The 27,363-nt window shown below is 58.2% G+C and overlaps 18 protein-coding genes across 18 annotated transcripts; 6 read left to right on the top strand and 12 right to left on the bottom strand.

The window, feature by feature from the left end:
* Positions 1-322: 322 nt before the first annotated feature.
* Positions 323-3,055, bottom strand: BDZ90DRAFT_45163 (hypothetical protein). Its single transcript, XM_025509602.1, has one exon. The coding sequence runs from the start codon at positions 2,949-2,951 to the stop codon at positions 513-515; it is 2,439 nt and encodes an 812-aa protein (XP_025361255.1). The 5' UTR covers positions 2,952-3,055; the 3' UTR covers positions 323-512.
* A 310-nt stretch (positions 3,056-3,365) lies between these two features.
* On the bottom strand, positions 3,366-4,428 carry BDZ90DRAFT_233257 (cytochrome b5). Its single transcript, XM_025506569.1, has 6 exons — positions 4,237-4,428; positions 4,112-4,147; positions 3,895-4,019; positions 3,730-3,788; positions 3,609-3,627; positions 3,366-3,507 (listed from the first exon to the last, which is right to left on the bottom strand). The coding sequence occupies exons 1-6, from the start codon at positions 4,376-4,378 to the stop codon at positions 3,457-3,459; spliced, it is 432 nt and encodes a 143-aa protein (XP_025361254.1). The 5' UTR covers positions 4,379-4,428; the 3' UTR covers positions 3,366-3,456.
* Positions 4,429-4,751: 323 nt separating this feature from the next.
* On the bottom strand, positions 4,752-5,552 carry BDZ90DRAFT_233254 (hypothetical protein). The gene has a single exon (XM_025506568.1). It carries the CDS (start codon positions 5,469-5,471, stop codon positions 4,962-4,964), a length of 510 nt encoding a protein of 169 aa, XP_025361253.1. The 5' UTR covers positions 5,472-5,552; the 3' UTR covers positions 4,752-4,961.
* A 227-nt stretch (positions 5,553-5,779) lies between these two features.
* Positions 5,780-7,383, top strand: BDZ90DRAFT_265159 (WD40 repeat-like protein; the record flags this gene model as incomplete). Its single annotated transcript, XM_025508653.1, has 5 exons — positions 5,780-6,121; positions 6,204-6,496; positions 6,576-6,609; positions 6,695-7,173; positions 7,216-7,383. The coding sequence occupies exons 1-5, from the start codon at positions 5,794-5,796 to the stop codon at positions 7,381-7,383; spliced, it is 1,302 nt and encodes a 433-aa protein (XP_025361252.1). The 5' UTR covers positions 5,780-5,793.
* A 30-nt stretch (positions 7,384-7,413) lies between these two features.
* BDZ90DRAFT_44446 (hypothetical protein) lies at positions 7,414-7,870 on the bottom strand. The gene has a single exon (XM_025509597.1). The coding sequence runs from the start codon at positions 7,728-7,730 to the stop codon at positions 7,485-7,487; it is 246 nt and encodes an 81-aa protein (XP_025361251.1). The 5' UTR covers positions 7,731-7,870; the 3' UTR covers positions 7,414-7,484.
* A 426-nt stretch (positions 7,871-8,296) lies between these two features.
* On the top strand, positions 8,297-9,753 carry BDZ90DRAFT_44495 (hypothetical protein). Its single transcript, XM_025509598.1, has 2 exons — positions 8,297-8,709; positions 8,809-9,753. The coding sequence occupies exons 1-2, from the start codon at positions 8,388-8,390 to the stop codon at positions 9,366-9,368; spliced, it is 882 nt and encodes a 293-aa protein (XP_025361250.1). The 5' UTR covers positions 8,297-8,387; the 3' UTR covers positions 9,369-9,753.
* Positions 9,754-10,066: 313 nt separating this feature from the next.
* Positions 10,067-10,613, top strand: BDZ90DRAFT_233251 (hypothetical protein; the record flags this gene model as incomplete). The annotated part of the gene is made up of 3 exons (XM_025506567.1): positions 10,067-10,070; positions 10,146-10,178; positions 10,249-10,613. The coding sequence occupies 3 exons, from the start codon at positions 10,067-10,069 to the stop codon at positions 10,491-10,493; spliced, it is 282 nt and encodes a 93-aa protein (XP_025361249.1). The 3' UTR covers positions 10,494-10,613.
* Positions 10,614-11,030: 417 nt separating this feature from the next.
* On the bottom strand, positions 11,031-11,704 carry BDZ90DRAFT_261436 (hypothetical protein; the record flags this gene model as incomplete). The annotated part of the gene is made up of 4 exons (XM_025508375.1): positions 11,031-11,101; positions 11,161-11,289; positions 11,367-11,502; positions 11,573-11,704. 4 exons carry the CDS (start codon positions 11,702-11,704, stop codon positions 11,031-11,033), a joined length of 468 nt encoding a protein of 155 aa, XP_025361248.1.
* Positions 11,705-12,596: 892 nt separating this feature from the next.
* Positions 12,597-13,277, top strand: BDZ90DRAFT_44406 (hypothetical protein). The gene has a single exon (XM_025509596.1). It carries the CDS (start codon positions 12,772-12,774, stop codon positions 13,153-13,155), a length of 384 nt encoding a protein of 127 aa, XP_025361247.1. The 5' UTR covers positions 12,597-12,771; the 3' UTR covers positions 13,156-13,277.
* A 15-nt stretch (positions 13,278-13,292) lies between these two features.
* BDZ90DRAFT_45002 (hypothetical protein) lies at positions 13,293-14,378 on the bottom strand. The gene is made up of 4 exons (XM_025509600.1): positions 14,063-14,378; positions 13,871-14,000; positions 13,686-13,805; positions 13,293-13,605 (listed from the first exon to the last, which is right to left on the bottom strand). Exons 1-4 carry the CDS (start codon positions 14,186-14,188, stop codon positions 13,460-13,462), a joined length of 522 nt encoding a protein of 173 aa, XP_025361246.1. The 5' UTR covers positions 14,189-14,378; the 3' UTR covers positions 13,293-13,459.
* On the bottom strand, positions 14,160-15,208 carry BDZ90DRAFT_44700 (hypothetical protein). Its single transcript, XM_025509599.1, has 3 exons — positions 14,802-15,208; positions 14,611-14,730; positions 14,160-14,527 (listed from the first exon to the last, which is right to left on the bottom strand). Exons 1-3 carry the CDS (start codon positions 15,163-15,165, stop codon positions 14,364-14,366), a joined length of 648 nt encoding a protein of 215 aa, XP_025361245.1. The 5' UTR covers positions 15,166-15,208; the 3' UTR covers positions 14,160-14,363.
* A 230-nt stretch (positions 15,209-15,438) lies between these two features.
* Positions 15,439-15,933, bottom strand: BDZ90DRAFT_233247 (hypothetical protein). Its single transcript, XM_025506566.1, has 2 exons — positions 15,608-15,933; positions 15,439-15,533 (listed from the first exon to the last, which is right to left on the bottom strand). Exons 1-2 carry the CDS (start codon positions 15,777-15,779, stop codon positions 15,466-15,468), a joined length of 240 nt encoding a protein of 79 aa, XP_025361244.1. The 5' UTR covers positions 15,780-15,933; the 3' UTR covers positions 15,439-15,465.
* A 573-nt stretch (positions 15,934-16,506) lies between these two features.
* BDZ90DRAFT_233243 (hypothetical protein) lies at positions 16,507-17,326 on the bottom strand. Its single transcript, XM_025506565.1, has 4 exons — positions 17,113-17,326; positions 16,927-17,056; positions 16,728-16,847; positions 16,507-16,654 (listed from the first exon to the last, which is right to left on the bottom strand). The coding sequence occupies exons 1-4, from the start codon at positions 17,233-17,235 to the stop codon at positions 16,578-16,580; spliced, it is 450 nt and encodes a 149-aa protein (XP_025361243.1). The 5' UTR covers positions 17,236-17,326; the 3' UTR covers positions 16,507-16,577.
* A 110-nt stretch (positions 17,327-17,436) lies between these two features.
* On the bottom strand, positions 17,437-18,105 carry BDZ90DRAFT_233242 (hypothetical protein). Its single transcript, XM_025506564.1, has 3 exons — positions 17,996-18,105; positions 17,644-17,914; positions 17,437-17,536 (listed from the first exon to the last, which is right to left on the bottom strand). Exons 1-3 carry the CDS (start codon positions 18,098-18,100, stop codon positions 17,469-17,471), a joined length of 444 nt encoding a protein of 147 aa, XP_025361242.1. The 5' UTR covers positions 18,101-18,105; the 3' UTR covers positions 17,437-17,468.
* Positions 18,106-19,043: 938 nt separating this feature from the next.
* On the bottom strand, positions 19,044-19,589 carry BDZ90DRAFT_44238 (hypothetical protein). The gene has a single exon (XM_025509595.1). The coding sequence runs from the start codon at positions 19,488-19,490 to the stop codon at positions 19,161-19,163; it is 330 nt and encodes a 109-aa protein (XP_025361241.1). The 5' UTR covers positions 19,491-19,589; the 3' UTR covers positions 19,044-19,160.
* A 1,324-nt stretch (positions 19,590-20,913) lies between these two features.
* On the top strand, positions 20,914-21,509 carry BDZ90DRAFT_261430 (hypothetical protein; the record flags this gene model as incomplete). The annotated part of the gene is made up of 3 exons (XM_025508374.1): positions 20,914-21,032; positions 21,099-21,193; positions 21,268-21,509. 3 exons carry the CDS (start codon positions 20,914-20,916, stop codon positions 21,507-21,509), a joined length of 456 nt encoding a protein of 151 aa, XP_025361240.1.
* A 1,636-nt stretch (positions 21,510-23,145) lies between these two features.
* On the top strand, positions 23,146-25,103 carry BDZ90DRAFT_227779 (general substrate transporter; the record flags this gene model as incomplete). The annotated part of the gene is made up of 4 exons (XM_025504776.1): positions 23,146-23,341; positions 23,410-24,152; positions 24,232-24,566; positions 24,635-25,103. The coding sequence occupies 4 exons, from the start codon at positions 23,146-23,148 to the stop codon at positions 25,101-25,103; spliced, it is 1,743 nt and encodes a 580-aa protein (XP_025361239.1).
* A 515-nt stretch (positions 25,104-25,618) lies between these two features.
* Positions 25,619-27,169, bottom strand: BDZ90DRAFT_233234 (protein prenylyltransferase). Its single transcript, XM_025506563.1, has 5 exons — positions 27,031-27,169; positions 26,679-26,948; positions 26,293-26,593; positions 26,105-26,220; positions 25,619-26,017 (listed from the first exon to the last, which is right to left on the bottom strand). Exons 1-5 carry the CDS (start codon positions 27,129-27,131, stop codon positions 25,669-25,671), a joined length of 1,137 nt encoding a protein of 378 aa, XP_025361238.1. The 5' UTR covers positions 27,132-27,169; the 3' UTR covers positions 25,619-25,668.
* Between the last annotated feature and the right edge of the window lie 194 nt (positions 27,170-27,363).

The raw sequence follows: 27,363 nt of genomic DNA, 5'->3' as shown, positions 1-27,363 counted from the left end.
CTATGCCACGGCTATGGTTCTGGGTCAGTGGTACCTTCAGCGGGTCCGCCTTCCATTTGCAATGCCATCCCGATCCTAATTTTCGGGAGAGTCGAGACTCGATTCCATCATCCTGGCCAGTCTTGCGTACCATTCTGAGGAGGACAGACGGACCGTACTGTACCGAGCGGGCGGGGGAGGAAGCAAGACGATCAGATCAATCTGTACCGTTAAGCGGACGCTGACTCTCAGCTCAGGGTCGTGCCACCAGAGGGATGGAGGGCCTCCCTTCGGCGGTGAGCGATAATGCCTTCCGATGAATGGATGGATGGATGGATGGATGGATGGGTCTATGGACGGAGGAAGAATGGGCAGGCCAGCCAATAGGGCAGTGGAAAAATGAGTTCACGAGCCGGACCAAAAGATGAATGCATGACTGAATCAATGCTGCTCGGACCTGAAAGTACGAACATCGCCACGCCAATGCCCCGCGAGGGGCTGCTTAAAGTAGTCTCCCCTCAAGTTCTTCCCATTCACTCAGCAGCCAATTCTCTCTCCTCCACGAGCACAGGCGACTTGTTATACTTCCAAAATCCACCCCCACCCCCACCAGCACTACTCGACCTCATCCCTGTCCCCATCCCTCCAGCACCACCACTAGAACCTGCACTTCCCGGTCTACGCGGCCCTACTGCACCCACTGCACCTGCTGACGTGGGTGGGGAGGAAGAAGAAGAAGGGGGACTACCAGCCTTGGGTGGGAGACGGGCCATCGCTGTGCTGGGTTGAGCGAGGCGACTCATGGGGAGGGATGTGGATGCCGAGGAGGAAGAGGAAGAGGCGGGTAGATGGCTCATCGACGTACTCTTTGGGAGGAGTCCACCCACACTCGCAACTCCTCCCGCGCTCTGGGCTGGCACAGTGCTAGTTGCAATGCTCTTCCGGGGGAACGTTCTCCCCTCCCCCTGCCCCTCAGCAGGCAGCGGTACATCCCCCTGTAGCGGCGGGCTATCCCCCCAAACAGAGTGGTTCGTGCCCCACCCCAGCAGAAAGGGTCGCGGAGGCTTACGACTGGTCGAGAGGGAGGGGAGGTTGGAATTCTCCATTTGAGGCGAGCGACTCATGCTCGTTGGTGGGGGTCGACGCGTGGGGAGTTGACCGGTGAGCTGAGGTTGCGACGAGGTGGTCGAAGAGGGCGCAGACTTGAGTTGCGTGGGGGCAGGACCAGCGTACATGCTGATCGGACGTGCTTTTGCCATTTTCCCCGCTGCGGCTGATGGGGAGGCGGGTAGACCGCCCGCCTTGCTTGAGGTAGACTTGACGGCTGACCCGGGTGCCGGTCGAGCAATATGCGTCGCACGAGGGGAGCTCAGTGCCTTCCGCCCAGCGAGGGAGGGTCGCCCTGTCGTCAGAATACTACTGCGCGGTCGTTGCGGGATGGCACTACTCCTCGGTCCGGTGGCTATGGACGTTCTCCCTGCTGCTACTGATGAGGACGCGCTGCTCTTGACTGCTGACCCCGCCGGTGGCTTCATCTTGCCTTCGTCGTCCATCAATTGCGGTAGCCCGCTCAATCGTCGTAGCCGTGCTGCGCTGGCGTTGAGTGGGGGTCGGGAGCGGGGCGTGCCGGAGGAAGGGGTGGCACGGGGCGTGGCTGATGCTGATGCGGATGCGGATGAGGGGGTTGCGCGGGGTGTTGCTGAAGTAGAGGGTATGGTTCGACTGCGTGGTGTAGCTGCAACAGCACTGACTGGTGGTCGGGCGCTCCGAGGTGTAGCAGCTACGCCCACCGAGGGGCGGGAGATCCGTGCGGCGGAAGACGAGCTGACGGCGTTGCTGCCGTTACTGGGCGTGGTGCCTGCTCGAGGAGTCGCCGAAGCTGAAGCTGCAGAGGGGCGAGCGATACCCGATGTACGCGCACGAGGCGTAGCCTGCGCCGAGGCGGGCGTGGAAGGGAGGATACGCCCATTGATTCCTCGTCTGGCCGGAGAAGAGGAGGAGGACGACGACGACGAGGATCCAGCCGCTCCCAATGCAGTGGCTAGCTTCGTTGGTTTGCTCGACCTGACCGGCGAAGAAGTTGAGGCGGGCTTCTTCACAGTCCCCTTGTCGTCTCCCTGCAATGCGGCGAGCAATTTCCCCTTCTCCCCCTCGCTCGGCCCGGGCTTACCCCTCATCGTCGCGTAGAGCAGGCTCTGTTCCCCCTGCTCATCGAAGAGATTCGACGTATCCGACACGGTGGAGAAGGAGCGCGTCCTGCTCTTATCCGGTGACGAGGCAGGAATCCCCAAGCCAAGGCCGAGCGCGTTGCCTTTCTTCGGGTACGATGCTCCCGCTCCCATTCCCATCCTAGCGGGAGAAGAGCGATTGCGCTCCGACGACGTCGTCACCCCTTGACGCTTAGGTGCCACGCTTTGTCTAGCCTGCACCTTCCTCCTCAGCGCCTCCCTCTTGCCTGGGCTATCGGCCAACAGACGACGATCGAAGCTTTCCTCTCCCATCTGCTTTGCCTTGATCAGCAGCGAATCGTCCGGCGCGCCCATAATGTCGTAGTCCATCGACGTGGAGGTATTGCCCAGCCCTCCACCGCGGCGAGATGCGTTGAGGTTGAGGGACATGGATGCGTCGCCCAGCGCAGAGGTGTGCGTGGCATGGAGCTCTTGCCGGGAGGAGATGAGGGAGGGAGGTCCCTTGTTGATCGAGGTGAAGCGGGCAAGGATGGCTTTGCGTTGTGGGGATAGCTGCGTCTTGCCTACCACTGGGGAGTCGCGGGATGATGATGACGAGGGAGGGGATGAAGGGCCAGCATTGCGGTTCTCATTGTCGATGTCCTTATCGTCTGACTCCTCGTCGAGGTCCTTGCGCAGCGCGTCGAAGACTATGCGAGAGGAGGCGGTGGGTGTGCCGAAGGAGAGGAGCGAATTGTGCTGCGTGCCATCCTGCGCTTGTTCGGTCACCAATGATGCTGCCATGATCGACCGATCCTGTGTTCGTGGTCGATGAAGAGCAATCGCGAGAGATGAGATTGAAAAGAGGGAACAGCAAGGTGTTGTTGTGTTGGTGTCCAACGACGTTGATTTCCCCCGCGTGCGTAGAGGCGTCACTCAACCAACTCAACGCCACGCAACGCCACGCCAGTCCGCGCCTCCCAGGCAATGACGCCGCCGACGCCGCCTGTCGAGACGCCGGCCGCGATCCACGACTTCTCTCATCGGGGCGCTTCACGGGTCCAGGGCAAGAATCGATCAAAATCATTCTGATATCATCTTCATTGGCCACCCCTCATTCTGTGTTAGAGCTTCTCTGTCTTCGCGCTGGGATGTCGTTGAGATTATCATGAGAGTCACCACAATACCATCGAAATCGACATCTCTAGCCTACTACTACCGCTACCGGATGCGAGGCTAGGCGGGGGAGGCGTAATTACGCTTACACACACAGAGCTCTGGTAGGTCGAGGGTAACAATTTGCAACGGCCTACTGCTGCATGTGCTTGTAGGCAAACCAGGCGCCGAGGAGTGCGAGGGGCTGCGGGCGTGAGAGGAGGGGAGGGTGGGTGGGAGTCAGGTCAGCATGACTTCGAGAGGTGAGTGGGAGAGGGAGAGGGAGAGGGGAAGGACGATACGTACGATGAACATGAGGGCCGGGCTGATGAGCGAGAGACAAAGGGAGGGTGAAGCAGGTCAGCATCATGTCGTATCGCGCGTAGGCATCTCCTTGTCATCCTACGCTGGCTGCCGTGCTACTCACTTTCCATTCTTCTGAATCGTCTGATTCGCCGAACTGGCAGTCTTCTTTGCCTTCTCGACCTGTGCGAGCGAGACGCGAGACAGAGACACGACACCACGAACATGTCAGCATACCTCTGCCCTTTCCTACTCCATCTCGCTATCCTGCCTTTTGCGCGCAACTCACCCCGCCTTCGATACTGCCCACCAACATGCCAGGAAGCAAGGATCGAGCATCGTCCGAGTGGCCTACATCCTCGAATGCCTCTGTAGCGTCCTTGCCCGCTTCTGCTGTGAGGACTTCGTCTCCGCCTGCGCGGGTGAGCAAAGAGCGAAGAGAAGGAGAGCGATGTGAGTGAATGAGGCGAGATGGCAAGGAGCGGCGTCGCAGCCTAGTGACTCACCAGGATGCTCATCCATGAACTTTGTGACGTCGTACACTGTGCGATGCGGTGACGGTGATGGCAATCACCTTGCTGCTGTCAGCCCAATCCCGTCTCGCAGCTGTTCCTACTCCTCGCTCACTCACCCTTGCCATCAACGAGCAACCACAGATCACCCTGACTACCATGCTGTCCCAGCTCCTCCATGGTGACTTGACGGCCCGATGACTCGCCCTTCTTCTCCTCTCCGCCGCCGCCGCTGCCGTTCTGCTGCTCGGTGTTCGACATCGTCTATTCCTTGAAGTTTGATGTGTATGTGTGTGTGAGAGAGAGAAGAATAGGGAATTGACCGGGGAATCGTATGGAGCGGAGGGATATGTCGAGATTGGTAATTCGCACCAGCCTGACCATCGGACAAGAGTCGAGTCGTGTCGTCTGTCTGGCTTGGGGGGAGCGGCAAGAGAGAGAGAGAGAGAGTCGCCGTCCGCCCGCGTCCGTCGCTCCGCTCACCGCTCGCCTGCCCTGGCCGCATCCCCCCGCCTTTTTCACGCCCATGAGTGAGCGTAGACGCACGCGACGGGCGTGGGATGACGCCGAGGTCCAGGGAGACAAGGCAGAGTGTGTCACGGTCAGACGAAAGAGGAAGATCGAGCGAAGAGATGGGACAGTGGGAAAGATGATAATGCTGCGTGCGCGTGGACACGCTGTATGCTGGTTGGTATTACAAGTACAATCGTCTCCCTCAGAGACGGAGCGAGAGAGAGAGAGAGATCGTCGCTCAAAGGCAGGACCCTCATCTCAAGTAGTGTGTTGTTGTTGTTGCCGCCACCTGGTCAAGAGATGGACTCAAGGGCACGTACGACCGGCGTGCTCATCCCTCTGGTACTTCTCCCGCCCATCCACCCTCTACGCCACCTCGTTGTGACCCCACCATCTTCCCCTCCTTCCTCGCAAAAGCCCTAGCAACCTGTGCCCTCAATCCCACCCCAAACATCCCCAACTTCCACTCTTGACTCGTAGCAAGATATTCATCCAATCCCCCTTTCTTCTCAATCGTCCTCAAAGCCCTTCCTGTAGTCCTAACCTCGATGGTCCGGCCCAACAGCTCACTCCTCAACTTCTTCGTCTGAACATTCGGCCTAAAAGTACGCTTCGTCTTTTGCCTCGAGTCTGAAGTTGAATGGCCCGATTGCAACGTCGCCCCGTCGTAGAGACCGCGCTGGGAGCGGTGGAAGACTATACTGGCCGAAGGGGCGTTACTGCGTCGTGAGTCGGGGGATGAGCGAGAGGAGGAGAGGGAGTTGAGAGCTGTGCGGCCTGGACCGGAACCGGAGGAACCGCGGTAGGTTGTGCGGGAGAGGAGGGGCAGGGTGGGGATCATGGTCGTGTCCACCAAAGTGAGATGTCTTGTGGGTCAGATATGGGCGTGGAGAGATTTGGTTGGTGCGTGGGTGGTGTTGAGCGACGGGGTGGATTTGACGGAAGGAGATGGACGCGGGCGTCGCAGCGACTTCCTCACTTGAGGCCCGCACGGTGAGCTCCGTTCCGCTCCACCTCCTCAACGCCGCCCTCCCGCCCGGTTCTACTTCCGTTGGGTCGATGATCCTGCCTCGAAGTGACGTCTGTGCTGTGGAAAGCTTCTCGCTGCAGCAGATCCTCCTCGTCTCCACCAAACAACCACTCACTCCCCCTTCTCATCCATCATGGGCGAGCCCTCATCAACTCCCAGCTCCTCATCCGCTCCCCCTCTCGAACTTATCACATCCCTCCCCGGGCACAACGATCGCGCCTGGTCTGCTGCGTGGAACCCGCGGACCAATCTACTCGCTACCTGCTCCACCGACAGGGATGTGAGGCTGTTCTCGCACAGCAGGAGCAGCGGCGGCCATGGTGACACGATGGAGGGTGAGGAGCAAGTAAGGTTCGCGCTCAGGGAGACGATCCCTACTGGTCACAAGCGTACGGTCAGGCAGGTGGCGTGGAGCCCATCGGGTAGGACGTTGGCTACCGCTTCGTTTGATTCTACTGTTGGTGAGCAGGCATGTTGCGCAGCAATGAAGCGGACGGATCAACGCTGACTGATTGACTGACTGACTGACTGACTGTCACGCAGGCATTTGGCAACAACTTCCCCCTTCGGAATCAGGCGTAGTAGACGCGACAGGTTCGGCCAACCCTTCATCCAGCTCTACGGGCATGTGGGACTGCATAGGTACGCTGGAAGGTCACGAGTCGGAATGCAAGTCCGTCACCTTCAATCGCAACGGAACTCTTCTTGCTAGCTGTTCAAGGGATAAGAGCGTGTGGATCTGGGAGGTTCAACCTGATGGGGACTTTGAGTGCTTGAGTGTGTTGATGGAGCATAGCCAGGACGTCAAGTGTGTGAGGTGGAGCCCGAGGGAGGATGTGAGTTGCGCGTGTGTGATGAGTTTGGGGGTCAGGGAGAATGTGGGCTGACATTGCATGTGTTGCTTCACATCTGCAGCTGCTAGCTTCGGCTTCGTACGACGATACCATTCGTGAGTCTCGCGCGCAACACATCTCATCTCCCTCACGCATCAGCCAACTAATCCTCCCTTATTCGCCTCACCCACACACGCACAGGCCTCTACCTCGACGATCCCTCCGACGACTGGTTCTGCTATACCACTCTCACGGGCCACACTTCGACAGTCTGGTCCCTCTCATTCTCTCCTTGCGGGAATCACCTAGCCTCCGCCTCCGACGACAGCACGGTGCGCATCTGGAGTCGCCTGGACGAGGTGCAGTGCAAGGCGAGGGGACTGCAACCACAGGGTAAAGTGGCGGGCCGCGCAGGGGACAGGTGGGTGTGCACTAATGTGCTCAAGGGATGGTTTGGACGGACGGTCTACTCGGTGGATTGGGCAAAGGGAAGGGAAGGGACGCTAGGCAGATTAGCGGCCGCGGGTGGGGATGGAAGGATCTGTGTTTGGGAGATTGCCCAGCCTGAGGGTGAAGAGGGAGCACCCGTGGCCACACTCATTGCCAGCGTAGAAGATGCACACGGCGTCTCCGACATCAACTGTGTTTCATGGGGGCCCATGTGCAAGGCTGAGCAGGACGTGCGACCCCACGAGTGGCCGGACCTTGATCCCGAGGCCGAGGGGGGCGAGGATGCGGCGCGATTCGAGGAGATTGGCGAGGACGACGATGCAGAGATGGGCGGGAATGGCTCAGACACGTGGGGATGGAATCATCTGCTCGCGAGCACGGCGGATGATGGCTCGTTGAGGGTTTGGAGGGTGCCGATTGTCAGCTTGGGCTCAGCTTGATTTCGGGCGTGAGCCATCGTATTGCAATAGATGGGGGCGTATCGTGCGCAGCATTCGCTTGACTCGCAATAGTCGTTTCCACAGCATAGTACAGTACCGTCTTACCTGGTAGTCGTTGCGAAGGGCACGCGTCGCTGAGCCAACGCAGCAAACGCGCTCTCATTAGCGGGAGCGGCCTGGAGCGCCAAAACGCTGAGCGAGCGCCACGCTTGCTGAGCACTGAGCTGGGCTGAGCGAGCCTCGCGGCAGCAGAGTGGCTGAGGCCGCGCGCGCAATTCTTTGCCTCTTCTCGTCGACGCCCCTCCCAGCCGCTCGAGTACAAATACCCAACTCGGTCCCAGGTCCATTCTTCCCTCCTCACTTTTCTGGCCTTTTGGCTTAGATCAAGTGTAGTATCTGTTCTTTAAAGATTAACGTCTTTAACCTAGTCTTCGGACTAGTCACTTAAACGTTAACCCTCTCTTTTCCCCTCATCAGTGGTTACCCTTCACAGGGGCTCCCATTCGTCACTCGAGGCTTGCTTCGTTGAGACAGTGTGGAGTTGGGGTGTCCCTGGCTTAACACTACCGCCTTGCGACGCCCGCCACTTCAACCAAAACTACTTTTACACTTTTTCCCACTTTTTTATGCTAGCCGGGAGGGCTTGCGATACCAGCGAAGCTGCAATGATACCATTTTTGCTCTGCTACTATTCGTTCTCTTGCTTGCGTTGTGTGATTGCCACCATCCTCCTCGTCTCGACTTGCCCTGCACGTCCTCGTGATGGTGTTCCCTCCGTCGGCTCGCCCGCTCATCCACTGCCATCCACACCTCGCTGCTAGCTGCCCATCTCGTCGCTGTCAACGCACTCTCGCCACGCTGCGTCAGCCCAGCCACTTGCGCTGGGTGACTAATCGAGGCGCGGACTCGGACTCGTGAGGACGACTCGGTGGAGGCGTTGCCAAAGTAGTCCGCCCTCGCGGCTTCGCAACCCCACCTCACCGCACCAAAACCACACCACAGCCATGGGCTCTTCATCATCGAAAGCAGCTCGCACGCTGTCCAAGTCTACCCCTTCCACGTCATCATCTACGGCAAACGCCACTGGCGCAGCAGCCCGCGCAGGTCCCTCATCCTCGTCGCGCCCAGCTCAGGCGCGCTCTCAACCTTCGCAACCTGCTCCCTCAGCATCCCAGCTGCGCTCCGACATCCCCGTCGACGACGGTACACTCCGCCAGGCTGACGACTTGGGAGGGACGGGGAGACAGGCTGCCCCGCTCAATCGTGATGGTAGGATTGGACCTATGCCTGGCCGATCAGAGGGCGGGAGCGAAGTCAAGGATGCTGGTGAGTTTGCGAGAGAGAGGGCGAGGGGACGGATAAGACGACATTATTGAGCAACGACAGCTGACAATCGACCCAATGTATCCCTCCTCGCCACGCCAGCCGTCCGTCGCGATGCCTTCGACCCTCACTTTGTCAACCAGCTCAACAACCTCGGCCCAGTCCAGACGCCTTCCCCCACCTCAGCCTTGCAAGGTCGTCCTGGCCAGTCGCAACCTCACTCCCCACCTCAACAGCAGCAACCTTCCCAAATGACGCGCATTCTCCGTGCCCGCCAAGAGCGAGAAGAGCGCCTCGAAGCAGAGCGAGAGCGAGCAGAAGCAGGCTCCAATACCACCACTCGTCCAGGCCCACCAGGCGCTCTCCCCCACTCGAGCTTGGACGTCCAAACCCTCTCCATGCTCCTAGACGAACGTAAAGCCTGTCGATCCCCTTCTGACCTTCAGCGACTAGCCAGAGAGTACGATGTGAACCTCACCATGTTGGAGGGTCTCACCAAACGCTTCAATAGCCCGAGTATAGGGAGGGTCATGGATAGTCCAGAGGAGCAGAGGCGAAAGAGGGAAGGAAGCGATACCACTCCGGTGAGGATGTTGGGCGTGTGGACTGAGCCTGATATCAGGGTGGAAGAAGGGAGAGTGGAGCCGCCCAAGGCGGGTTGAGAGTGGGGAGTGTGACGATGTAGAGTAGATGGAGAGGCGGGGGGGGGAGAGAAGTCAGGACGACGCTCAGCAATATGACCATTGTACCCTCCACGTCTCTCGAGGCGGGCGAGAGATTCCAGCAGACAAGCCCGGCCAATCCCACCGCCTAGCCTTGGCCGATGCGACCTCGAACTTGAACTCGACCTCGTTATCACGGTGCGTCAGATTTCGCCTCCTCACCTTCTCGGCATCGTGTCCCTAGCTCAGGCCGCTCGGGCAAGTCAGGACCTCTCGAGCCATTGGGTAGATAGTGGGAGTCGATCAAAAACCACCTCCGCTCCCCCATCCCCGCACTCCTTTACAGCCGAGTACTGTATTGCAAGGCTGCCACAGATGCTCACTCCATCTAGTCAAGGCTGGGCTGTCATTCTTTCCAGCTGCAGCAATCCACCGTCACAGTAGTCACTCCGTCGCCGTGACTCCGCATACTGGGCTGAGGGCCTTGTCCAATTGGGGGTTGAAGGTTCAGAGTCGAGCCTACAGTAGAGACAGACACTGTTGAGCAAACTCTGCTCTTCTCTATCCGCCTCTCTGCTTTCCCACTGTACCTCCCTCTCACCTCGTCGCTGTGCGCTGACATGCCATCACTCGCCAACCTGCTCGCACTCCTCTCAACCATGGTGGCCTCCGCGCCTCCCGTTCGCGGACGGCTGACAATGGGTGCGTTCCCTCTCAACGCAGCATCATCGCAGTGAAAGGCAGGCGCTGACCCGCCCCGCAAGCGATGGCTACCAGGCCAGGTGTGCAACCAGGCTCCGAATGCACACTGTGAAACAGCCGCAGCGAGATCTGTACAGTGCATCAGCAGACGCTGATGCCCCACGACCCGTTCGCGCAGGTATCTACACCCCACCAGCTGAGGGGCTCTTCCAACGCCGCGCGCCTGCAGTGCACGTCGATCGTGGCTCGCTCCTCTCGCAGGAGCCCGATGCGATTGGTTCTAGTGAGCTCAGCCCACAATTCAGTGATTCCAGCACTGACTCCCTCTCAACCTGTCCTACCTCCTTCGCTCGCTCGCCCGCGCAGTCACCTACCTCTTCAACGACGAGACTAGCGGCACGCTCGTGCTCAACTGTGCAGTAGACAAGGGAGTCGGGGTAAACAATATCAGCTTCTTGTTCAACCGCGACATGTCGAGTATCACGCATGAGGGCAACTCGACGGGATCGGCCACGATTGGATTCAATGATGATGCAGGAGAGCATGTGAGTACAGTGCGTTCAAGAGGGGAAGAGAGAGAGGGAGGAAGACAGAGTGCGATGCTGATCAGCAGAGTCTGCCTTGCACGTTCCTGGTGCAGGCTGCGATTGGGACCTCCATTGTCAGTTACACAAGTGGGGTAGACGCTACTGTTCATTGTCCCTTCGATAGCTGAGCACTGCCGCGGACAGACGTGCGGCAATCTTATCAATCTTATCAATCAAGCATCGCCGTCGAAAGCAGTCATGTCTGCGTGTCATTACATTCTCGCATGCGTATGGGCTCAAGATTCAATCAGCATCAAGAGATCTACGAGAGCGGCTAGAACACTACGGTACTGTATAGCCGACTAGCATTAACAATCTCGACTCGTCACAGCAGTGTGAGCAGATTGGCTCACTCGTCTCGCCCTCGGACCGTCTACTTCCTGCGGTACCACAGCTCCACCGAAGTAGGGAGCGTGTCGACGGTGAACTTGGTGGGCCACTCGCCTGCGTGTCGAAGGTCAGCGCTGCTTGCTTCGCCTCACTGAACGGCTTAGGCTACGCACAATCATCCCTTTTATCCATGTACCAACACTCATCACCATGAGTCTCGTCGGTACACATGGCGAAGGATGAGTCGGGGCACCAGGCGTGCTCGCCCTCGGCGAACCAGCCGCCCATGCCGCAAGGCGAGGCTGCGGACGGGATTTAGGCCAGACAGGTCAGCAAGGCACTCTGCATGCTGTTTTACTGGCGCATGGAGCTCGGTCACCAAACTCGAGGATGCCGTCACCCAGCACATTCCACGTAGCCGGCTTGACTGTGTTGCCCTCAAAGAGGTGCTTGCACTTGAACTCAGCCGTGGTCTTGTCGTGAGTCGTGGTCGTGTAGGATGTGGCAGAGCAGAACTGCCGAGTGGGAGTGCGCTGTCAGCTTTACTCCTTTCTCCTGGCTCGTGATCGAGCAGAGAGTACTCACGCGATTGAAGCCGTACTTGTCTGGCGTAGCGATGCCGGGCCTCCAGGAGCAGACGACGTGTTTGGCCACCGTGAGAGGGGCAAGCGGCAGCAGCGCGAGGGCGTTGGCGAGCAGAGGCAGGAGAGGGGTCATGGTCAGGTCGTGTTACGTGGGTACGATGCCAACTCGTCGTTGTCTTGGCTCCGCAACGGGTGACTTCAAATACCTCCAGACTTGCTTCGACATAGCACCACTTCGTCTGTGGCTCCGCATTGGTCAGCTGGCCGTGCCTTCATCCATCGACTTGCTTTTAGCTCGGCGCCACTGTCGTAGCCCCACGTTGACGAGCCAAGCTGCTTGCCCAACGGTTGCCCCCGTAAAGGGACACGTCCGCGCCTTTGGCGGGAGGATCTGGTTGCATCAGGCGCATTCAACGAGCTGCGAGGGCGCCAAGCAAAGTGGGCACGGCTGAACCCCTGCGACACCAAAGACTGCCCGATCATGACCGCACAGCCTCTCGCTGAGCTCGTCATCGGGACACAGCTGGTGCTTTCTCCATGGATACAGCGCTGCGGCAAAGGGATTGGCGAGACGGAGAGGGTACAGGGTCGAGCGGGCCTGAAGCGGTAGAGACGGCACCCGAATGAGACTCGCCGCAATCTTCGACTGGCCGGGTGAGAGGTCTCCCTTCAGGAACACATGCGCATGATAAGATTAAGGAGCACCACGCAAGACACCTGCTTCTCCTACCGTACGACAACCGTGGCACTTCATTCGAGGCGCACGTGCATGGCCGTGATCAGGCGCTTGGACTCCTTCGCGGCGCAAGCCATGCTACGCCCCATCGAAAGGCAGAATATCCTCTATTGATGTTTACTCATCCCTCAATCCTGTCTAGCGCGTCTTCGACCAATACCAGACGTCGACCTTCGCGGGAAGCTCATTGACGTTGTACAGATCAGGCCATTGACCTGTAGAAGCGAGGCGAGGGCGAAAGTGGCGTCAGCTTCGTCGCTGCCCACTCAAAGGCCGCAGCCGCTGCATTGCGCACAATCGTCTTCATTGTGTAGATACCAGCACTCCTCAGCGGGCTTGAGGCACATTGCAAAAGTTTCACCGGGGCACCGCTCCGAGAAGTCAAGGTACCATCCTCCATCACCGCAGGGCGTGGCTGAGAATGGGAAGGGTGGCGTGATGGCTCATGAGGTAGTCAGTTTGAGATGACTCATGGCGTCAGCAGCGGGACACACCGAATTCGAGAGCGAGATGTTCCACCATATTCCAGTTGGCCACGCTCACGGTGCGATTGTACATGCTGGTACATGTCCATTCCATCGTTGGTAGAAGAGGATCGACGAGACGCTGCTCCGCCGAGCAATACTGAGAGCGGGAGGGGTCAGCCTAGATCTTTCATTCTGTACTGGTCAGGCGACAAAAGCAGCTCACGTGCTTGTAGCCGTATTGTTTGGGAGGCCCAGGGCCAGGCCGCCAATGGCAGGTGTAGTGATCAGCGAGAGCAGCAGGTCGGTACAAGCCTAGGACCGCAATGGAGATCGCCAAGAAGGCAGAGAGCATGGCGAATACGAGATTCCTGGCCGGGATGAGAGTTTGCGAGGCATTGCAGGACGTGGTGGCGCATTAAGAAGCGCCTGCAGCTTGTGAAGGGCCGGCGGCGAAGACGATCTTGACCGGAGGAATGCTCGGCGCAAAGAGTACATGGCCAGCTGCGGTCTGGAATGGAGAGCATCCGCGAAAGCGCCGTTGCTCGTGCACTTGAACACGTCACCGCCCGTCGCTGCGGCGCGTGAGAGTCCCTGGCTCTCGCACGTCAGCTGCTTGGGACTGGTATGAGCAGCTGCATGCATCAAGCGAGCCGCCCGTGTAGTCAAGCAAGCAAATTTGAATTGTTCAGACTAGCTTCAATGGCTCGTACCAGTCAGATCTTTCGCTGCTGTTCACCCTCTTTCGCTTACGCGCGAGCCGCGGCTTGGCCTTGTACCAGATGTCCACCGTCTTGGGCAGCTCATTGACGTTGTACAGGTCGGGCCATTGGCCTATTCCGGTGAGTAAGCGCAGAGGGGCAACCCGTCAGCCAGCGCTATGCGCCTCCTCGCGCAGCAAACGTCATAGCTACAGTCATCCTCGTCATGCATATACCAGCAGTCTTCCGCAGGCTTGAGGCACATGGCAAAGTAGTCGGCGCCGCAAGACTTGGAGCTGCTCAGATACCATCCGCCCTTCCCGCATGGCGTGGCTGAATACGGTCGTGCGCTGAGGATTAGACAATGCTTTCAGGCTAGCACGGGGTCAAGGACGCACCGAATTCAAGCGCGAGCGGCGCGACCATATTCCAATTTGCAGGACTCACAGTCTGATTGTAAATACCGATGCAGGTCCAGACCATCGTCGACTTGATGGGGTCGACGAGGCTGTGATTGGCCAGGCAGTACTATGGTAGCGAGACATTTCATACAGTAAGTTGTCCCGTCGGTCTGATCGCCCTCAGCTCACATGCTTGTAGCCGTAGTCATAAGGGGACTTCGGTCCCTCGCGCCAATGACAGGTGTAGTGATCAGCATCGGCCAGCCAAGTCAGACTATGCGCGAAGAGGATCCCGAGTATCAGTGCGAAGAGCATGATGAAAGGTTGAAGCGCGAAGAGCGATGATGATGCACATTGTCAGGAGCTTAGATGATTGCAGTCGAGACTTTTCGAGCGGAGCAGTGCTGAGTGCTTCGACGCAAAGGTACAGCTGCGCAAACGAGGGCATGTGCGTGGGTCACGTACGAAGTCCTTCACGGGTCACCGGCCATCAACCAGCTCGTAGATGGCGAGAGCAATTCTCGATTGCTTGAACGAGCACGAGCAATGGCGCGTTTACACCATGGCTCACTTGTCGATCGATTACACCTGATCCGACCAATACCAAATGTCCAGCGTTTTGGGCAACTGATTGACGTTGTACAAGGTGGATATCTGACCTGTTTGGGAGTAGGAGGCGTGACTCTCAGCCACCGCTTAACCGCCGGCACCATCTCTGGCGCAAGTCTTAAACGCACAGTCATCTTCGTCATCGACATAGTAGCAGTCCTGGGCCGGCTGGAGACACAGTGCAAATGAGCTGCCTAAGCAGATGCCGTACGAGTTGAGAAACCATCCATCGTCTCCGCAAGGCGTGGCTAAGGGCAACGCGGATGTGAACGGCCATCAGGTGGAGAGTCAAGCCGGGATGCTGCGGCAGGGTGCTTACCAAACTCGAGGGCAAGATGCCCAATCATGTTCCAATTGGCCACGCTTACGTCGCGATCATTCGGGCCAAGGCAGGTCCACTCCATAGTCGACTGGACCGGGTCGACGAGGTTGTGCTCTGCGGCGCAAAACTGGGGTCCAAGGGATCTCAGCGCAGAGCTGTTCGCAGTCCCAGGTCCTGACAAACTCACGGGTTTATAGCCGTATTCTGCCGGGGACTTGGGCCCGCGGCGCCAAGTGCAGTTGGAATGGTTGGCGTGAGCCGACAGTGCAAGACTGACGCCGATCACAAGGGTAAGGAGTACAAGAACCATGGCTGGAAAGAGTTGGCGTTTGCAAAGGAGGTGAACGAGGCGACGAGGCATCCAGGAGGTGATGAGGTCAGGATCAATGGTCACGGCGACATGAGTCAGGCATTGACGCGATGTCGGACCGATCTACACCGCAAAAGCGGTCGCTGATTGACCTGGGCTAAGGGCGAGAGCATAGCGTTCAATTTGATAGAGTTGAGAGCACGTGTACGATATTCAACGTCGAGCGTGTACGGGGTTCAATATCGAGCTTGAAGGCGACAGAGACGGGAGAGCGAGAGGTCCACTGTACTGCTTATCTCGGGACTGACCCTCAATGAAGCGCCTTGCGGCTTGCGCGAAAGCCAACGGCTTCTAATACTTGTACCAAATCTCGAGCTCAGTCGGCGCAGCCCCGTATTCGAAGGTGTGAGGCCACTGACCTGCAGCGCGAAAGAGCAGAAAGAGCGATCAGCTGATACCGAGCCTTCGCTCACAAGCGCACCGCTTGCCCTACAATCGTCATCTGCCTCCATGTAGAAACAGTCATTGTTGTCTGGCGTCGTAGGGCGCACACAGATCACAAAGTAATTCTTCTCGCACTGATCAGATGCGTTGAGATACCATCCGTCACGCCCGCAAGGCGTAGCTGTGAGTGCATCATGCATGATGGTGAGCTCCAGACCCATGTGAACAACCGACTTACTGACCGAATTCGAGGATCTTGGGGGCCAGCACGTTGTAGTCGGCTACGACAAGGCTGGCGTCGTTGAAGTCGCTGCGACAATGGTACTGAAGATTCTTCGTATTTGGCACAGCCTTCGCAGGAGCGGTGCAGTACTGGAGGCGCGCTGAAAGAGTAAGGAAAGGTCAAGGGCCATCAAGTCGCCGCGCCCGACTCACCTTCTTGAACCCGTAGTTGTGGGGAGACAGCGGACCAGGTCGCCAGCTGCAAGTGATGTGCTTGGCGAAAGCTCCAGTCGCGAGGGCTACAAAGACGCTGATATAGCTGATGAGAGTCATCTTGGGTGGGTGAGAGGCTACCAGACAGTCTCAGATGTTCGTGGGCGACGTTTTCTAGCTTTCTGTCTTGGCCTGAGAGCACCGAAGAGCGAAGCAGCGCGAGATTTTACACGTTGCCTCCTCGGGAGGTCTGTACGACGGGCACGAGAGCGGGACGTCACTACGGCAATGAACATGCCAGGAGCGCTCGTACAGATCGCTGTACAGTAGTCAAGGGCGGGAGGGCGCTGAAGGCCTGACGTGCCTACAAAATGTCAAGGCCACCTCGAAGGGCGCAGTGCTTCGACGCAAAGACTCAGTTGCTGTGACGATACGAGGGCATGTGCGCAGGTCACGTCTGAACCCCCGCCCAAGTCAGGGGGCCTGAATCAGCTCATCTCGTGTACCAAAAAATGCCTTCATCGATTGCTTAAGCCCGCGGAAGGAACAGGATCTACTGCATGGCTCACGACTCGGTCGGTCGGTTAGATCTCATCCGACCAGTACCAAATGTCCAGCGTCTTGGGCAGCTCGTTCACGTTGTACAAGTCGGGCCACTGACCTAACGAGGTGAAACGAGTGGGACGTGTAAGTCTCAGCCAGTAGTACGTACGCTGTCTGCCGCTCGAACGCACAGTCATCTTCATCGTGAAGATAGTAGCAATCCTGCGCCGGCTTGAGACACATTGCAAAGTAATCGCCGGGACATATTCCATATGTGTCGAGGAACCATCCTCCTTCTCCGCAGGGCGTGGCTGAGAAGTGGCACAGTAAGGGTGCGAGCGGTCGTCAGATTGTAACACGATGATAGCGATGCTGCGGCGAGCTGCTCACCGAACTCGAGGGCCAGGTGTCCGACCATATTCCAATTGGCCGGGCTCACAGTGCGATTGTACTTGCTGGTACAGCTCCATTGAAGGGTCGACTTGACAGGATCGACAATGTTTTGCTCTGCGTTGCAGTACTGATGCAGAGGTCTCAGCGCAACGCCGCTCGATTGCTGAGCGTCCCACGACTTACATGCTTGTAGCCGTACTTTTTTGGAGACTCGTTTCCCGGTCGCCAATGGCAGGTGTAGTGATCGGCCTGGGCGGGCCACACAAGATTCAGGCTGATCGCGAGGGCAAGGAATGCGATGAACATCGTCGGTAAGAGTGGCGTAGAGAGATCGACTGAAGCGGCAAGGGGCTCAGACGGTGATGTGGCAGGAATGAAGAGCTGCGGCGAAGGACCTAGGCAAGAGCGATACTGTCGGGTCGATGTCGACCGGGACCGTGGTCGCTGTTTCACGAGGGTTCAGGGCAAGGGTCAAGGTGAGAGCACGTGTATCGAAATTGAATCATGACCGAAGATCAAGTCACTCATGACACTAAAGCTCAAGGCTGCCACCAGGCAGTGATATTGGCAGGCAAATCTTTGGCCTCGAAAGTACCGGGCCACTGACCTGTGGAGCGAGAGAGAGGCGAAAGGAAAGGGGAGGGGGGGGGAGAGGCGGTTTAGTGCGACAACATCAGCGGCATGATATCGTCTCTTGCCGCGATATCAGCGTACAATCATCATCTGCAGACAAGAAGTAGCAGCTCGTAGCGACTCCACGGTCTTTACTGAGGCAGACCGCAAAGACATCGCTGCTGCAGAAGCCGTCCTCGTTTCGATACCACCCTCCTTCACCGCAGGGTGTGCCGACCTCGATCACTTTGGGCTGGAGGACACTGTAGTCGGCAATCTTGACCTGCCTTTTGAAGCCGTTGAAGTTGTGGGCGCAGGTCCAATTCCTACTGCCTTTATTCTGATCGATGACCGTGCTTTTGGCGTCACAGAACTGGCCATGTCGCCCGCCACGGTAATCAAGACGAGCGATTATATCAGAGCGGGGTCAGATCGAACTTCGCGGGATACTCACGTGCTTGAGCTTGTAAGTCGTGGGGTCGGATGTGACCGGCTGCCAGCTGCAAGTAGAATGCTTGGCCAAGGTTGCGGCCACCAGGGCTGCGAGGATGGTGAGCATAGACTTGAAAGGCATCATCTTGGGTCGTGTTTGGTCGTTTGGAAAGGGGAGAAAGATGCACCGCAGGTCTCCTTCTTGTACCTAAAATGTGCGCTACATGTACAGCCGCAGCAATGACGACCACGTTTACAGAGCACGGGGAGGGCCTTGTCGTCCGCTTTGTGAGCAATCGAGCAACCCCCCAGGAAGCCAAATTTGAGCCGATGCTACACGTGTGATGGACTCACGACATCATAGGAAAATCACGCCGCCATGACCTCAAGCCGCAGTTTCTCGCTTTACTGTGGCGCGTGGAGTATCGGACTTCAATTCCGACGACACACCAACAAGGACTGGAATATGATGCCACGCAGCAGACTTGCGCTCCTACTGATACTAAGCGGTGATCTTGGACGGCAAAGCTTCAGCCTCAAAGGTGGCGGGCCAATCGCTCGGGGGAGCGGAGGGTGGATGGGCTCGCAAGGTCAGTGAAGGCAGAACGACAGATTGCTCGTAGAGCGGCCCCTGGGCTGTGTCACGCAGATCATCGCTCGCAGAAGAAGTAGCAAGCAATCTCTGCGCGGATGCGCCACTGTTGGCGTGCTCATTAGTGCTGGCGCATCAAAGGTACTGTACACCGATCGTTGACACCGTAGGAGCCTCGTCTGACCAAAGTGACAGCGACACTCGAGCGCAGCGTAGCTCGCAACTTCTGTCAAATAGTGATGTGACTGTCTCGTGATTCGATAGCGAGATTCGTGGGAGATGTACAGGGAGAGTAGAGCCAGCGACAGCCCTCACTTGCTGACGTACCAGATGCTGATGTTGTTTGGCGTGTCGGCCCATTCGATGGGATGAGGCCACTCACCTGCGAGGCAACAGTCTTGTCAGCGATAGCACGGATATACACTCTCACCTGGTAGCGAACGTACAGTCATCCTGAGCGGACATGAAGTAACAGTCTTTAGCAACTCCATGCCCGTCCTCGTCGAGGCAGGCGGCGATGGACTGAAGGTAGCAGTAGCCGCCGCCAGGACTGAGTGCCCATCCTCCTGACGCGCAGGGCGAAACGATCTCCAGCTTATTGGGGCCCAAGACATTGTAGTCGGCAACCGTCACTTTGACGTTTGCTTGTCGAAGCACATGTACGGAAAGCTAGGATCGCTCTGCTGGGGACCCGGGATGGCGGCGTTGCACATCTATCAGGGCGGCGCATCGTCAAGATGACGAGGAGTGCGGTGGTCAGAGCGAGGCAGCCGAGCAGAGGTACAGGGCCAACGCAACGACTCACTTTCTTGTAGCCGACCGACCCAGGATCCGAGCGGACAGGCGCCCAGTCACAAGTGACGTGGGTGGCGAAGGCCTGAGCTGCGATGGCAGTGAGGGCGGTGAGGGCTGCGAAGAGGAGCATCGTTGCGTGTTGTGTTGCAAGGATTGACAAGAAGCGATGGAGAGTGCCACACTATCTTTTGTACATTGTACGCAACCCTTTGCCCAAGCCGCCGCAGATACGTTACGCCGAGCCCTCTACCCAATAGCAAAGCAGTCGCGCCGGTGGGCACAGGGCTGAATGATACTGTACGGGCGGCAGCTCTCCGCAGGCCACTGATGCAGGAGGGAGCAGAGGCAGAGGCGCCGCAATCGGTCCGCTTGCTGAGGCAAAGATGTGGATTGAACGTGACAGCTCTACCGGCATCAGCGTCGGTGAGTCTGAATCGAAGAGCAAAGCGATACGAGGCTGAGATGAGTGCGGCGCAAGTCACTTTAGTTTGTACCACATGTCCACGGTGGGAGGCAGGCTGTTGCCGTAGAAGGGCGTGGGCCACTGGCCTGTAGAGCGAGCGAGTCTGGATCAGCTTTGGCGCTGCATTAGAGTGATCACGTCCTCAATACAACGCACAATCATCCTGAGGGGCCATGTAGAAACAGTCACTAGCATCTCCTGGATTGTTCGCACCGAGGCACATGGCAAAGGCGTCGCTGTCGCAGGGACCGTGGAAGCCTTGAAACCACCCATTGGGCCCGCAAGGAGAAGCTGCAGCGGGCGCACTGCGATGTCAGTCAAGGGCAATAAGCCGCGTCCAAGGCACACAGGCAAACGTACCGAAGTTGAGCGCATTGGCTCCAACTACATTCCACGTCCCTACCGTGAAGGTCTTGTTGGACTGGTCGCGGCAGAGGTTAGCCTTGGTGCCCTTTTTAGGATCGAGATCCGAGATGCTGCCAGTGCAGTACTGAAGGCGGCGGCCAGCGTGCGGGAGCCTGAGAGGTAAGCTAGCAACGCTGAGGAGAGGGGAAGGGGGATTGACTCACGTGAGCGAAGCCGTACGCCTTGGGCAAGCCAGAGCCAGGACGCCAGGAGCAGGTGACGTGCTTGGCGAGACTGTAAGCCGCGAGTGCCCCGATGAGGAGGGTGAGCTGAGCGAGTGAGGTCATCTCCGACTTGCTGTTAGGGTGAATGGAAGAGACGAAAGCAACGCGTTCAGAGCGCAGCAGCTGTTTCTGGCATTGCGTTGTAGACAGCACGTTCGCAGAGAGGTAATGTACTCCCGCGTTGGATGGTGCGGCAAGATATCGAGAGGGCGCGCGGGTGGCGCAGCCCGACTTGGTACGAGGGCAGGAGCAAATGCCAACGAACTTGCCGCAGAGGTCTGGCACACGCCGAGACCAGAGCTGTCATGCTTTGCTTCAACTACGGAGAGACGTGGAGCGATAGCTCGATATGGCCGCCATGTCAAGGGACGTTGCGCTGTCCCGTGAACATGGTCATCGCTCAACTTTTGCTGCTTTGCCTCACAGACTGTATTGCTAACGTCTCACCCTCCCCTTCATCCATGCCAACGATTATGCTTCTCACCTCTGCGCTCTGCCTCACCGCGGTGCTTTCTACGTCGATCCTTGCGGGCGCTGGCCCAGAGTGTAAGAAGGGCGACTCTTCGCAGCACTGCGTCTAGTGAGAGGCCAGACGTGATGGGGACGCTGCGAGGAGTTGCATTGACCTGATCCTCGATCCGAGCAGCACTGTAGGCGACGCATACCTCGCTGCTAAGAACCCCGTGAGCATGTTCCAGCCTTACCACGTCTTGGCATCCTCCCGCGACAAGTACGGCGAGAGTGAGTGCCAAGACGAGCTAGGGGGGCCAGCGAAGGCGGCCGAAGTCGAGCTTATGAGCGACCTCAACGCACAGGCGCATTCCTCATCGAGGACTTCCTCAACGGATCCTTCGGCCTGCAGTGCAAGAAGAGCTCTAGGATGGAAACGTTTGTCTTCCTCTTTCAGGGCAACGCCAACCATCTGTTCTCCAGGACGGCCAACACGGGCGTCGCCAAGGCTTATTTTGATGATGGGGTGAAACGAGGAAAGCTTACACCCGGTACTGAGATGATCAGCTCGAAGGATGGCGTCGATATTATTGGGGACTGTCCTTGAGAGCGCGACGTCGTGGCGTCGTCATCTCCGTCGTTCCCGATCTACCGTGAGAATGGAGAGGTGGCGTCGACTTCCTTGTCTTTGCTGTCTCGATCGTCCAAGGTTGAAGGCAGGCACACCGGCCGGCGTATGTCTCTGAACGTCGATCTGACCTCCGCAGCGGCCCATTAGAAAGTGTGGGACCCCGCGAAGCATCCCTGCGTCCTCCCATACCATCTCAACCTCAACCTCATCCCTCTTTTGGTGGACAGCTTGCCGTATGCTGTGCTCGGGGCTGGCTCGCGCCTGATCGGGCTCCGAGTAGCATCCTTCAGTTCCTGCTACGTAATAGCCACAATGGAGCTTGATGAGTGGCGACTCCCGCCTGCGGTCTGCGACAAGTGGGAGGCGCTGCTATTGAGTTGGAAGCCAGAGGCTACGCGTCAGGACGAGCAAATGGAAGGCTGCTGCCGAGGCCGGTAGCGAAGGAGGAGTTGCTGTACGTCTGGACTCGTACATGCGGGCGCTGCATTGTGCGTGCGCGGCTTCTGATCGAAGCGTCGGTTTCTGTCCCATCTGTCGATCTTGACTTTGCTCAGGCGAGAGATGAGGCCACTCGGCCGGATTGTAGTGACGGTTGGAGCGGGAAGCAGAGAAAAAGGAGGCGCAGCGCCCGGTTGATCTGGCCCCAGCCCATCCGCGCGAGCCGCGGTTGAATTTAAACGGAGCCAGCGCAAGATTGCCGAGGGTGACCCGGGGCGAGGAGCTCGAGAGCTGTCGTCGAGCCTTTCATTATCACAACACACGATGATGACCGTGCCGTTCCATAGACCAACCATCATGTCATGATAGTGGCCATCATGATATCAGTCAGGATGCAATCGCAGCCACAGCACACACTCACCCAGTCTATCACTCAACATCATCGTGCGAACCTCTCGCGAGAAGTGGCGGATCTAGCGCGGCTGAGTCGCCGGACACTGCTCCCCCTCCGCGCTCTCCCACGATGCGAAGTGGGAGACGGAGTCGGCGGCGAGGGCGGTGACGGCGGTGACGGCGGAGCGCAACCGCTCTGCCGCTCACACATCCTTATCCAGACTCTCGCTTCCCACCGGTTCGCCTGTACCAACGAGTTCTTGGCAACGCTAAACAAGAAGGACGATGGTTCATCTCCGCATCAAGAGCTTCCACTTCTGGAGCCCCATGATGCTCTGCGTTCCTGCGTGGTCCTGCGCTGATCTAGGGCGTAAATTGCTGGTCAAGCAAGTGTTCGACCGCCCTTGCAGCGTCGCTGTTCGTCAGTCGCGCGCGCACACGACGGAGGCGGCGCCATGCCTCGCCATTAGCTCGACGAGGGGCAAAGTGTTTGGGGGGGCCCCGCGATGGAGCTTGGTAATGCAACGAAGCGCCGTCAGGCCGGCTCCTTGTTGCCACTGGTGCGAAAAACGACGCACGCCGGGCTGCGTGGGGGTGGCTGACTGACTGGCTGTGACGAAAAGTTAGCCTCTCAAGAGCCGTCTCGGGCTATAGCACCTGACCGACGACGGCGATATATAGGATCACAGCCTCTGCAATCGCCGTGTCGTACGCCCCTCAAGTCCTCCCCATTCCCCTTTCCCTCCTCCTTCCCCTCTCTCATCACCACCATCAGGACAAGATGCTTCTCAGCCATCTTCGCGAAGTTGACCCTCGCTCGCGCTCGTGGCTCCACTTGTGGGCGCCGGCCTTCACGGTCGGTCTCCTCGGTATCTCGCGTGGTCTCGACGAGGGTTTGATCTCCGGTATCATCAACCAAAAGAGCTTCAAGGTTTCTTTCGACTTTGAAGAGGGATCCGAGGTCGAGAACAGCATTGGTGAGTGCCGCGCGCCGCACACACCGTGACATCGCGCTAACCGTGCCGCGCACGCTCCCGCCCATCAGCCTCGATGCTTCAAGCCGGCTCCATCGTGGGTTCTTTCCTCGCTTTCATCGTCAGTGACCTTCTCGGGCGCAAGAAGACCTCACAGATGGCATGCATTCTCTGGATCATCGGCTCCGTCGTCTGGTTCACCAGTGTCCACGGTCACTCCGGTGACGGCAACCTCTCGCAGCTCCTGGCTGGTCGCTTCATCGCTGGTTTGGGAGTCGGTATGACGCCCGTCTGTGCTCCTACCTACCTCGTCGAGATTGCTCCCCGTGCTATTCGTGGTCTCGCTGTATGCATCTTCTCCGCCTCCGTCTACATCGGCATCCTCCTCGGCTACTGGGTCAACTACGGCACCTCGCTCCACATCTCCAACACCAACTCGCTGCAGTGGCAGGCGCCTGCCAGTCTCAACTTCGTCGTCGCCGGCCTCATCTTCATTGGCTGCTTCTTTATCCCTGAGTCGCCGCGTTGGCTCCTCAAGGTCGGCCGCCGTGAGCAGGCTCGCAAGTCCCTCTACTGGCTGCGCAATTGTGGCGACAACGACGCCGTCGTCGTCAACGAATTTGAGACTATCTGCGAGCAGCTCGACAAGGAAGCTGAGGCTCGTGGCAACCGTGCTTGGTACCACATCTTCTGGCAGATGCTTCGTACGCCTCGCAACCTGCACATCCTCGCCATCGGTATTGGTATTCAGGTCTTCGGCCAGTTCTCTGGCGGTGGATCCATGACAGTCTTCGCGCCCAAGCTCTTCGGCTACGTGAGAGCAATGATCGCGGCAATTTAACGACGCGTCAGAGCAAAGTCCGCTGAAACATTCCCGCCCCTCCCTTCCGCAGGTCGGTATCACGGGTAGCCAGACGAAGCTGTTCACGACGGGCATCTTCGGTGTCGTCAAGCTCGTATCATCCATGGCCGCTGCCTTCTTCATCATTGACCTGGCAGGACGCAAGACCGCCGTCATGGCGGGTCTCTCGCTTCAGGCCTTCTGCTCGCTTTACCTCTGCATTTACCTCAAGTACAACTACAACGTCGACGCTGCGACCGAGACAAAGGGTCAGAAGATGGCGAGTGAAGCTGGAATCGCTATGATCTTCCTCTCGGGCTTGGCGTGGGCCATAGGAGTCAACTCTGTCCAATACCTTTCACAGTTCGCCTTTTCGTTAAAGCCAAGGTTTGAGTTCACGCATCCAGCTGTCCACTCGCTGACACGCCGTCTTCCTACTCTTGCGCACCGCACAGAACTGAACTCTTCAGCCTGGAGGTCCGAGCTCTCGGCGTAGGCTTCATCTCGATCATCCACTTCCTCTGCCAATTCGGCTCCTCCCGCAGCGTCAACCCCATCATTGCCTCTGGCGGTCCATGGTCGCTGTTCCTCTTCTTCTTCATCATGTCGATCGCGGCGCTGATCTTCGTCTTCTTCATGATGCCAGAGGTATCGGGCTACCAGCTCGAGCAGATCAAGGAGCTCTTCGAGTCCAAGCCCTGGTACCTCGTCGGCGCCACGCAGAACAGGCCCCTCCGCGTCAAGGACGAGGCTGCCATGGGCGACGATGTGCCTCAGCTGGGCAAGCAGAGCCAGATGGAGGAGGACAGGCAGCGCGCTGCTGCTGTAGAGGAGAAGGAGGGAAGCCAGGATGGGCACAACGACAAGGAGGAGCAGGACAAGAAGGAGCAGGACCAGATTGTCACTCGTACCACGACCGCCTAAGCGCAATCGTGGCGCAAGGCTGCGACCCTCGCTCTTTCCTCTTACCCCGTCTTGTAGCTCCCTCGTACCTGTACCAATGTGTCACTAGCTCTCACGATCACGATTCGAATTACATCACGTATCATCCGACCCACAGTCTCATAGCAGCCCTCCTGTATCTCACGCCTCTAGTTATGCCCTCAGCACGTCTTGTCTAACGACTCGCCAGGTGGGTCCCGCCTGAACGATGTCCTGCAGCCAGAACGCGCTGTCATTCACGTTGAGATTCACTACCCGTAAATTGCCATCTTCCCATTGTGGTACTGCACGGTAGCTAGCTCCTTCACTCCAGGAAAGGTCTCGATCATGCAGGCGATGAGGCCATCTCTGAACATTCGCTCCGGCCATTGGAGTTGAATGTCCCCTCAATTGCAGCAATCTGGTCCAGGCTCAGACACGGCTTCACAGAAAGGCCACCGTGGAGGCTAGTCCGGTGACGGTGACGAGAACGTCAACGCTGCTCACAAAAGGCCAAAGGCGCGCAGGTTGGGGTACTGATTGACGACGGTCTTACATCGCTCCACATCTACGCCCCGGAGGCGGGCGCCGGCGCCGGCGCCGGAGCCTTTGTCAGCTCTTGAATCTCCTCCCTCCTCGCCTGCCACCACCTCCTCCTCACAGGGTCCACCTCGACCAACTTCTCTACCAGCTGATCCATCATGCCAATCTCTGGCGCCTCACGTCCCTCCAGCAGCTGCTCCTCAACAATGTCCAGCCGATACTCGAGCGCGTGTGCAACCTCATCTCCAAGATTGCGGACAAATGGCTGCAAGTCGTAGGATGTGAGCGGTTGGTTGACGTGAGAGAGGACCCCTCGAAGGTAGGCCCAGGCTGCCGCGTTTGAAGGGGCAATGGAGAGCTGCGAGCGGGTGTATCTGCGCGATGAGCGGGTCAGGGAAGGGCAACGGAGGGTCAGAGGCAGGCAGGCTGGCCTGCAATGCTGCGTGCGCAATCGCCCTCACCTGACTTCAGCTTCGGCGCATTGTAGTAGGCCATCTTTCGGAGCATCTGAGCCGGCTGGCGATTGCAGGCCGATGGCCTTGGGACCGGCAGCTGCTCTCCCGCTGCCGAAGATGACCTGTGAGGAAGACGCTCCATCATCGTCAGCTGCCATAGATACTGCGTACTATCCTCAGCTGCTTGCACTCACGAAGAATCGATGATTCCACGCCGAATTGTTCCTCACATCCTCATCAATCAACTTGGTCGTGTATCCCACCTCTCCTTCCCAGAGCTCCGGATGTGTCGGCTTGTCCCTCGCGCTGCCACTGGGCAAACCGCCGTACTGCGCGAGAACCCACTGCCTGTATGCCCACGTGTGGTAGTTCTTGCTGTCCTTGTTCAGCACCGACTCGATGAAGCTGAGCTCGGTAGAGGGGTCACCGAGGGCAGAGAGGATCATACGACGATGTTGCCAGACTTGATATGACTTCATATTGCCGCGGGCGAGTCTGCGTGCGTGAGCGGCAGGAGGGTGAGAGAGGGATGGTCAGCAACGACTACCCTGTCGAATACGTGGGGAACCGCGCCACTCACTCCTCCATCCAATCCAGCTCCCTTCTTAGCTTTTTTCTCTTCTCCTCCCCGCCCTCTTGTCCCTCAAGCAGCACATCAGCCCTATACGCCCAGACCGTATAGCTGGAGGGGTTCAGCGAGACGAGGTGCGTGGTCAGGGCAAGAGCGCGGTCCGAGAACTCGCGCTTGGGCTGCATCGTGCGGAGCAGGTCCATCGCGGATGAGTAGGCTGGGTCGTACATGATGGGGACGAGCACGTCGGGAGAGGGGCCGTCGTCTTGAAGAGTGGGGCTGGTGGGCGCAAAGGTGTCATGGGGGCAGGGTTAGTGTGACTGCGTGAATGGCGAGGCGGAGAAGCCAGAGTCGCACTCACACCACATCAGCCCAATGCGAGGACGAGGGGTCAAAAGGGAGATAAGGCCGCTCGCACTCATGAGCGAGAAAAGTTGCTTCTGAGCTCGAGCCCATGGTCATGTGGCGTGAGTTCGAGCGATGGGATGGAAAGGAAGTCAAGCCAGGCCAAAGTCGTAACGGCCGTGCGCCATGCAGCTCGCTCCCTTTGTTCCTTTGTCCGTCCGTCCGTCGAGCTCGAACGTCGACTCCGACACCAACCCACTTGCCACGCGACCCAACCCCACTTCCGCACCCTCATTTGGAGACGACGCGACTCGCGATTCGGGCTGCTGCTGCTGCGAGCTCAGCCGTC

This window comes from Jaminaea rosea (assembly GCF_003144245.1).
Source record: "Jaminaea rosea strain MCA 5214 unplaced genomic scaffold BDZ90scaffold_10, whole genome shotgun sequence".
Classification (NCBI taxonomy): Eukaryota; Fungi; Basidiomycota; class Exobasidiomycetes; order Microstromatales; genus Jaminaea; species Jaminaea rosea.
This window is presented reverse-complemented; position numbering and strand designations above follow the sequence as displayed.

Bases quoted from the DNA above. Each gene is read 5' to 3' on its own strand.
- BDZ90DRAFT_233242 (XM_025506564.1), bottom strand. From the start codon at position 18,100: ATGCTCACCATCCTCGCAGCCCTGGTGGCCGCAACCTTGGCCAAGCAT. The intron at 17,915-17,995 runs GTGAGTATCCCG...CGACATGGCCAG, and splicing joins CGACTTACAAGCTCAAGCAC to TTCTGTGACGCCAAAAGCAC. The intron at 17,537-17,643 runs GTACGCTGATAT...CTCGCTCCACAG, and splicing joins CTTGTCTGCAGATGATGATT to GTCAGTGGCCCGGTACTTTC.
- BDZ90DRAFT_44406 (XM_025509596.1), top strand. From the start codon at position 12,772: ATGACTCATGGCGTCAGCAGCGGGACACACCGAATTCGAGAGCGAGAT.
- BDZ90DRAFT_45163 (XM_025509602.1), bottom strand. From the start codon at position 2,951: ATGGCAGCATCATTGGTGACCGAACAAGCGCAGGATGGCACGCAGCAC.
- BDZ90DRAFT_233257 (XM_025506569.1), bottom strand. From the start codon at position 4,378: ATGTCGAACACCGAGCAGCAGAACGGCAGCGGCGGCGGCGGAGAGGAG. The intron at 4,148-4,236 runs GTGAGTGAGCGA...CGCATCGCACAG, and splicing joins GTTGCTCGTTGATGGCAAGG to TGTACGACGTCACAAAGTTC. The intron at 3,789-3,894 runs GTGAGTTGCGCG...TCGCTCGCACAG, and splicing joins TGGGCAGTATCGAAGGCGGG to GTCGAGAAGGCAAAGAAGAC.
- BDZ90DRAFT_44446 (XM_025509597.1), bottom strand. From the start codon at position 7,730: ATGGACCTGGGACCGAGTTGGGTATTTGTACTCGAGCGGCTGGGAGGG.
- BDZ90DRAFT_44495 (XM_025509598.1), top strand. From the start codon at position 8,388: ATGGGCTCTTCATCATCGAAAGCAGCTCGCACGCTGTCCAAGTCTACC. The intron at 8,710-8,808 runs GTGAGTTTGCGA...TCGCCACGCCAG, and splicing joins GAGCGAAGTCAAGGATGCTG to CCGTCCGTCGCGATGCCTTC.
- BDZ90DRAFT_233247 (XM_025506566.1), bottom strand. From the start codon at position 15,779: ATGGGTCTGGAGCTCACCATCATGCATGATGCACTCACAGCTACGCCT. The intron at 15,534-15,607 runs GTAGGGCAAGCG...TTCGCGCTGCAG, and splicing joins CATGGAGGCAGATGACGATT to GTCAGTGGCCTCACACCTTC.
- BDZ90DRAFT_44700 (XM_025509599.1), bottom strand. From the start codon at position 15,165: ATGCCTCGTCGCCTCGTTCACCTCCTTTGCAAACGCCAACTCTTTCCA. The intron at 14,731-14,801 runs GTAAGCACCCTG...CGTTGCCCTTAG, and splicing joins GCATCTTGCCCTCGAGTTTG to CCACGCCTTGCGGAGACGAT. The intron at 14,528-14,610 runs GTGCGTTTAAGA...CAAACAGGTCAG, and splicing joins TGTCGATGACGAAGATGACT to ATATCCACCTTGTACAACGT.
- BDZ90DRAFT_45002 (XM_025509600.1), bottom strand. From the start codon at position 14,188: ATGCTCTTCGCACTGATACTCGGGATCCTCTTCGCGCATAGTCTGACT. The intron at 14,001-14,062 runs GTGAGCTGAGGG...TCGCTACCATAG, and splicing joins ATGACTACGGCTACAAGCAT to TACTGCCTGGCCAATCACAG. The intron at 13,606-13,685 runs GTAGCTATGACG...TCACCGGAATAG, and splicing joins TATGCATGACGAGGATGACT to GCCAATGGCCCGACCTGTAC.
- BDZ90DRAFT_233234 (XM_025506563.1), bottom strand. From the start codon at position 27,131: ATGACCATGGGCTCGAGCTCAGAAGCAACTTTTCTCGCTCATGAGTGC. The intron at 26,949-27,030 runs GTGAGTGCGACT...TGCGCCCACCAG, and splicing joins TCGCATTGGGCTGATGTGGT to CCCCACTCTTCAAGACGACG. The intron at 26,594-26,678 runs GTGAGTGGCGCG...TCACGCACGCAG, and splicing joins GAGCTGGATTGGATGGAGGA to ACTCGCCCGCGGCAATATGA.
- BDZ90DRAFT_233254 (XM_025506568.1), bottom strand. From the start codon at position 5,471: ATGATCCCCACCCTGCCCCTCCTCTCCCGCACAACCTACCGCGGTTCC.
- BDZ90DRAFT_44238 (XM_025509595.1), bottom strand. From the start codon at position 19,490: ATGCTCCTCTTCGCAGCCCTCACCGCCCTCACTGCCATCGCAGCTCAG.
- BDZ90DRAFT_233243 (XM_025506565.1), bottom strand. From the start codon at position 17,235: ATGTTCATCGCATTCCTTGCCCTCGCGATCAGCCTGAATCTTGTGTGG. The intron at 17,057-17,112 runs GTAAGTCGTGGG...CCTCTGCATCAG, and splicing joins AAAAGTACGGCTACAAGCAT to TACTGCAACGCAGAGCAAAA. The intron at 16,655-16,727 runs GTGCGTTCGAGC...TCACCTCGTTAG, and splicing joins TCTTCACGATGAAGATGACT to GTCAGTGGCCCGACTTGTAC.